Raw genomic sequence first — 7,439 nt, forward strand, 5'->3', positions numbered from 1 at the left:
GTTTCTGTACCAAACAGTAACAGCGAAGGTTAGCACACTTTCAATGACTGCTCGGTAGAAATCAACCATGATTTCTTTTTTAATTCCGAACTTTTTGAGGCGCCGAAGAAAGTACAGGTGCTGTTGTGCTTTCTTAACTATTTTCTTCCGTATTTTTCTCCCATTTCAAATCGTTGGAAATGATCAGTCCGAGAAATTTAAAGTTGCTGATGATCTCTACTTGCTTGTCTTCAATGACAAGTGGTAAGGGGTCAGATCTGGTCTTCCTGAAATCTAGAATTAATTCTTTGGTTTTTGATACGTTGAGTTCTAAGTTGTTTTGATCACACCAGCTGACAAGCTCATGTACTTCTTCCCTATATTTTGACTCATCACTGTTCGTAATCAGCCCTTCTAGAGTAGTATCGTCGGCAAACTTGACCATGGTGTTACATTCATTTTGAGTTGCACAATCATGTGTGAACAGTGAGTACAACAGTGGGGATAGAACACACACACACACACACACACACACACACACACATAATTATACATATATATATATATATATATATATATATATATATATATGTACAGAGTCCCCAGGACACCAAAGATTTTTAACTTAAAAATCAGAATCCCTACACTGGCTACGGATAATAAAAAGTATGACTATGACTACGAGCCTAACATAAAAGTAAAGCCGTGATGAAACTGAAAACTATGTGGACATTAAACCTTTTTTTTTTTTTAAAGGCGCCAGTCTAGACAGAGAGAAAGAAAGGGAGCAGTGGCATTTCCAAGACACCATGCACAGGTATATACACTCAATACAGGTACATGAACACATGTTACAAATATATAAGATGAAGTAAGTGAGGTCAGAGAGACAGAGAGTGGGACTTACAGGGCACTGTTCGCATGTAGAGGTTGTCGCGGATGGTCTGCTGCAGATCATGGTCCACTGAACCCTTGGGGAATCGGGTGGCCAGGTAATGGCGCAAATCTTTGGTCAGAGCTCCTGTCAACACACACACACACACACACACACACATACACACATTAGTTTCATCTTCAACAAACAGTTCAAGTTAAACCAGTTCTCCTTTGCTGCCAGCTGGTCTACAAGCTGACACCCATCAAATCAGTTAAAATCAAATCCACACACACATGAATGCACTGTCAATTTAATCACAAAAAAGTCTCTTAACAATACCTGTCTAGCCAGCTCAAATGCTTACAATATAAATTAACACCAATAGAGAGCTGCAGATATTCATATTGCATTCTTAATGTTATTCATCACTGTTAGTCTTACTGTATAGTAATTAACTAATTATCTGCTGTGAATTATAAACTCTACTTTTCTGGATTAAAATTCAAACACAAATCTTATCAGTTTGAATTTAAGGAACTGAACAGACTGATCATTCAAGTTCTTTTTCTTTCTTTTACATTTAACAATACCATTGTATGAATGAGATTAAACTAAACAAAAGAAACATTCATGAGGAAGAAAAAAAGAACAAAAGGATTGCAAGAACCTGTAAAAATGATTAATGTTAGTCAGTGGTCTATAGATAGACAGGAAAATATAGTATAACTTAAAAAAGATAAAGGAATAATAACAATAAAAAAAAATAAATAATAACAAAAACATATTCTGAACTGGTATTGTGGTAAAAGATTTTCTGAACCATCCTCTAATAAGTTTTTATTCAACTTTTTAGTACATTAGTAGTATTGTAAAAATATCTTTCTTTTTTACGAATATTTTTTATAATATTAACAGCCATACATGTGACAAGTGATTAAGGTATTGATGAATTGTCATTGTGTTAGGACTATATATATATATAATTCCTATTTCAATCCAGAATAAAAGTTTCATTGAACCAGTAAAATAACTACAAATTCCTTGTGAAATATTTCTATTTAGTTCAAACTATTTCATGAATATGGCAATAATTAGCAGCAGCAGCACAAGGATTATATATATATATATATATATGTATGTATTTGGAGTTGAAGCTGTGTTTCTGTTTAGTCTGATGCTGGATGCAAACTTTTTTTTATTTTTATTTATTTATTTTTTATTCATATACAAAATATGTTAAATTTAAGGTGTCCAAATTTATTGAATTAATTATTCTCAACCCCATGTGCTTCCCTTATTTTGGGAAAAAAATAGTAAATGCTGGCTCCTATACAGGCTTCATTTCATGCAGTTTTATTTTGTGTGAATGTGGGACAAGGGAATTAACTGACATTCTTTGTAGCTTCCCCTAAAACAGCAAGCAACCTGAGTCATGATCTGAATCACAAAGTGACGAAGAAATTCTAAGTGACTTCATGAAATATCCTTGATGGCAACAGCAGAACAACCTTATATATATATATATATATATATATATATATATATATATATATATATATATATAAAACTTTCTGTGATTCCACAAATTTACTGGTTTCACAATTTTACTGAGTTTTTATTTCAGTCTTGGTTTACTGCCTGGATTTCTGTCCATATGCCATTCCAATGGCATTATCCTCATGCCACTTATCCCATAATCCTCAAAATCCTGAATCCTCATACAACCAGTGACCACACTAATGTTTTCTACATGCAGTGCTAGCACAAGCAATCTCCAGGGAAAGTTCCATAAACATTAATCAGGTCGCCTTAAGGCCACATACAAGAGTCCACCCTGCACTGTTGACAAGTCATCTGGGTGCTGCTCAGTGTTTTCAAGATCAATACATTTCTGATTTGAACAAATAGTTTTTTCAGTCTTATGCAGAACATCAATACTAATCCAAATTCTGACCAAAAAAAAAAAAAAAAAAAAAAAAAAATCACATCAAGGCAGAAACAGACAGAAAATGCACACAGTTTAGTCATAACAAAAACTGAGTTGGTGTGGAAATCCAAGGCTACAGTCCACAATGAGGATTCATAATGGAATGGTGGCTGTGCTACTAGAACTACAGAAATCCATTTTAAATCTGAGGTGACAAGACACGGTGACAAACTGACAAAGCCATACATTCTGCACTTTAGTGACCTGTGAAAGAAGGATCAGAATGAGTCTAATAGTTTGCAAAAAGTCTTCTCTCTCTCTCTCTCTCTCTCTCTCTCTCACACACACACACACACACACACTCCATCACATCACATGATTCAGACTTTACGAGGTGTGTGACCTGACTAAGAGTAAGACAAACAATATGACCTTGCATATATATTATCATAAGTAATAATATAATGACAGAATAACCTTTTCTCGTCATCTTAGTGTTCTGTTACAAGGCACTCAGACCAACAGAAAGTTAATCTTTTTATTAGATTTCTAATATATGGCGTGTGTGTTCGCTTTCAAGATCTTTAGTTTTTAAAACACCTTTTTCATCTCTATAACGTAGTGATATTACATGAAATACAAGCACAATTTAAACACACACACATACACACATGCACACACACATACACACACACACACACATTATACAAATCATTCTTTCGCATGTGGGACAGGAAAATTCAGTTTTGTTTTTAATAGATCATAGGGTTAATTCTTGTAATTGTTGTTTTTATCATTAGTACATTATGATTTATAAAGCAGTTTAAACTATCTCAAAGTGCTTTACAATAACAGTAACATATTCTTTTGTTATTCCAACACACCACAGATATCTTAACAAAGACACACACAACCACACACACACACACACACACCTACACACACACAAATACACACATGCATATGCACGGAAGAATATATGAATCCAACAGGTTTTCTTGAGACCACTTAAGTGCTTGATCTACAGAAATACTTTTTCAGTTCTTGACTTTCACTCTGTCAGTTAGTGATAATGGCTGTGGCTTTTTTTCTTTTTCTTTTTAAATATCACACCTCATGGTCTCAAAATATATTCTGTGGGGTAATTTTTTTTAAACTATTAGTTATGACTAAATGTACATATGTATAAGTTTTATTCTTTTAATAACGGTTAAAACATATACTGCTGATAACAGTATCTTCTCACAACCAGAAAGTGAGGAATTTACTTTTCTTTTCTTTTTTTCTTTTTACTCACAATTCTATTTAAGTATTGAGAAAAATAAGACCTGACCATAAATATAACACTTTTATTAGTTTTAACAATGTCATTATGACTGTGACTGAATGAAATGTAAAACTAAGTAATCTGCTGTATCTTAATTATTTGTAATTTTTCTTGTGAAGCATTGGCTTTGAACAAGCCAGTACTAAAATTTTTGTGCTAACCTGTCCTGAGTTGATCCAGGTGACCCTAATTGGCCTAAAGCCTTATGAATGGGTCATTGTTGGGACACTGAGTCTGACCTTTATTTGTGAACACAAAAGGGATCATAGAAATTCCTGTAAGTCTTAGGGTGTGTGCAGCATTCCTTTGCTGGCGAAACACTCCTGGGTGTTATGACCTGGGTGTAGTGGTCAACAGCTCGGCTGTGGAAGTGTGACAAGGCCACCAAGTTGACAAGAGACTTTCAGTGTTCAAGACAGCACCCCGCGCACCATTCTGCCCCGCCCCCAACAGCCAACCCACTGACAGCAGTGATAGTAGGACGCGTTGTGTGGTGGTATGTCAAGCGTAACCCTACCCCCCACCCACCCCTCCACTCCCGTCCCCAAACCCACGACACTCACCTGGCCGCACAGTTTTGATCATCACAGGGGCCCCATTTTGGCTGACCTGCTTCAGCCACACACTGGCGTCCCGTAACGTATAGCCAGACACTTTCTGACCCTGCACTTCCAACAAAATGTCGTCCCCGTATAACTTTTCCCCATGGTAGGAGATTTTCTCGTGGTCGACACTGCCCAAGTAGACAAACTGACCACTGTCTGCTCCGCCCTTTAGTGCAATGCTCAAGCTCTCCTCGTGAATAGCCGAGGCGACTGTCTCCTGTATCTGTTGACTCCAATGTCGGGGCTCCCTTTTCGGCTTAGGGGGTGGGCCCTTTGGAGGTGGGGGCTGTTTATTGTGTATCATATTGCTTCACACACATTCACATTTTCAGCGATTCACAAAATAACTTCCTCGAAGGGCACGGAGTGATGAAAAGGAGGGCAGTGGGGTTGGCGACAAACCCACCAACACTCCTGTGAAGGGGAGCAAAACCCCCTTCTGACAGGTGCGTACTCCAAAAGGCTCTTCCGGACATCAGAACGGAGATTTAAGCACACATCGTACACAAACTGCACATAAACACATTAAACCATACTCCAAAAATTTGGTAAAATCCAACACGCTTCGACGATCACCACCAAAACATCCGTGGGAATGTGTCTTGTCGGTGATTTCAAACGCTGCCATTCGATACACACACAGCGCGCATGCGCAAGTAAACTGCCAGTGCTAAGTCGTACACTCACGTTGATGTCGTAAAAGTTAGTCGGGGGGTCAACTGAGAGACTGACACTAGTTGGATTGCACACTATCGCGGACAAAAATGTAAGTGAAAAAGAAAAATGTTCGTAGTTTCTTTGACACCCTTCACTGAACTGAACAGTGATCGTTTCAACCCCGAAAGACTATCTGAAAGACTGAATGCAGTCGCGTGCAAAAACGAGACGTGAGCGCAACAGTTGAACACGGGGAAACCGTTTTCTGCCCACTTTCTGCGACTGATGGTTTCTGTGTTTTCGTTTCACACCAACATTGATTTAGATCGACGCGAACAGAATGTGTGTGTGTGTGTGTGTGTGTGTGTGTGTGGCAGTGTACATGATGTGCGTGTGTGTCCGTGTGTGTGTGTGTGTGTGTGTGTGTGTGTGTGTGTGTCAGTGTACATGATGTGCGTGTGTGTCAGTGTGTGTGTGTGTGAAAGGAATGTAGCTTATGCGCCACAGCTCGATCTTGTCCCACTGGGAAAAAAAAAAGAGATCGAAATACAAAAATACACAGTTTTATTATCGTCTTTAGATAGTTTTCTCAAGCAAGTACAAATTGAGTTGTTCAAGCAATTATCATAGTAAGAACGACTTTATCAGAATAACTTGAAGAATAACTGCATTATCTCAGCCAGAAAAGTTAAGTGTGACGAAGTGTGTGATACTGACATACATATTACAAGCATGACAGTAAAATCTGGCTTATATTTTGTAACATGTACATGACCCACTTTCACTGAAAACTGAGTGCTCTGTAGCGGTCTGATATTACCTTGAAAATCGTATCACTGACTCGGAAACTTTTTATTCATTTAGTTTATTTTAATAAAGAATGTTGAATGTTTCAGTCTACGCCGCAAATCAGCAGACGGTACAGTGGTTGAAGAGACAAATAAGACAAACGTGGCATTCTCTTCAGTCAGTCACATTTATAATTATAATCTATAAAATGTTAAATCTGATACTACAGAACCCCAAGTTACTCAGTGCTAGACCCGAATGGCCAGATGACAGGTAGAAGATCGTTTACGGTAGGATGGTGGCAGTCAAATAGATTATCGAGAAAATATAATCTATGAACAAAGGAACTCTGAGTGCAAACTACAACAAACAGCGCTGAACGAGGAAAATATAGGGCGGGTCATATGATTATTTAGTTCTGATGTGCTCTGTTTAGTTATTTCATGATTTTGCCACTTCCTGTTTGCTATCGTTCCGGGCCGCTTGATAGAATCAACAGGTCAAAGTTGAAACCGTCAGCGCCGGCACGCGCGCGTGCAATTAGTGTGTGTGTGTGTGTGTGTGTGTGTGTGTGTGTGTGTGTGTGTGTGTGTGTGTGTGTGTCACGGTGTGTATGTGTGTGTGTGTGTGTGTGCGTGTTTGCCTGCCGGTGTGTGTGTGTGCGTGTGGGCGGTGGGAAGCAATAAGTGAGTGTGTGAGTATGTGGACTGTACGTGCGTGAGCCGGTGTATATGAGTCAATGTGTGCGTGCATGTGCGCCAGCGTGCGGCGTGTGTGTGTCAGTGACGGTGTGTGTGTGTGTGTGTGTGTGTGTGTGTGTGTGTGTGTGTGTGTGTGTGTGTTGTCCAGTTCAGTCAAAGTCTTTACACGGATTATATTCCTGACAGAGAGAACTGAGAAAAGAAGCAGCCGCCGGCAGCCGGAAGAAAGACAAGCAGCCTAGCAGTCATCATTGTCACAACTCAGTTGAAATCAACACAGAGTATATACAATGAGGAAAAAACATCGACACTGACAGCGTGCACAGAATAAATCACTATGACCGTTACTGATCTCATTACCAAAGACACTTGACTGAGAGAGAGGGGGACGGGGGTGACAGAGAGACAGACAGAGACAGAGGAAGGGTGAGAGGGGAGGGGAAGGGGCAGAGAGAGAGAGAGTGTGTGTGTGTGTGTACGAGCGCGCGCGTGTGTACTGCCGCTGATGTGCGTGTGTAACGAGCGCGCCATCCCAAAAAACTGTGACCCCATCCTGAACGGTTTCTGTTTCAATTTC

The 7,439-nt window shown here is 39.1% G+C and overlaps 1 protein-coding gene across 7 annotated transcripts in view; it reads right to left on the reverse strand.

Annotated features, from left to right (window-relative positions):
- LOC143284898 (membrane-associated guanylate kinase, WW and PDZ domain-containing protein 1-like) overlaps window positions 1–5,551 on the reverse strand; it is a 155,594-nt gene extending 150,043 nt beyond the window's left edge. For 3 of the 7 annotated variants that reach the window (XM_076592028.1, XM_076592025.1, XM_076592030.1), the window contains exons 1-2: window positions 4,674–5,550; window positions 887–1,000 (exon numbers count right to left, since the gene is read on the reverse strand). In XM_076592028.1, coding sequence (XP_076448143.1) covers window positions 887–1,000; window positions 4,674–5,019 — 460 coding nt within the window. In that variant the 5' untranslated portion in view covers window positions 5,020–5,550. Of the gene's footprint in view, window positions 1–886; window positions 1,001–4,673 lie in introns of all 7 variants that reach the window. The other 4 variants (XM_076592027.1, XM_076592029.1, XM_076592032.1 and 1 more) reach the window with 3 other exon arrangements.
- Between the last annotated feature and the right edge of the window lie 1,888 nt (window positions 5,552–7,439).

This window comes from Babylonia areolata, chromosome 8, assembly GCF_041734735.1.
Source record: "Babylonia areolata isolate BAREFJ2019XMU chromosome 8, ASM4173473v1, whole genome shotgun sequence".
NCBI classification, from domain to species: Eukaryota; Metazoa; Mollusca; class Gastropoda; order Neogastropoda; family Buccinidae; genus Babylonia; species Babylonia areolata.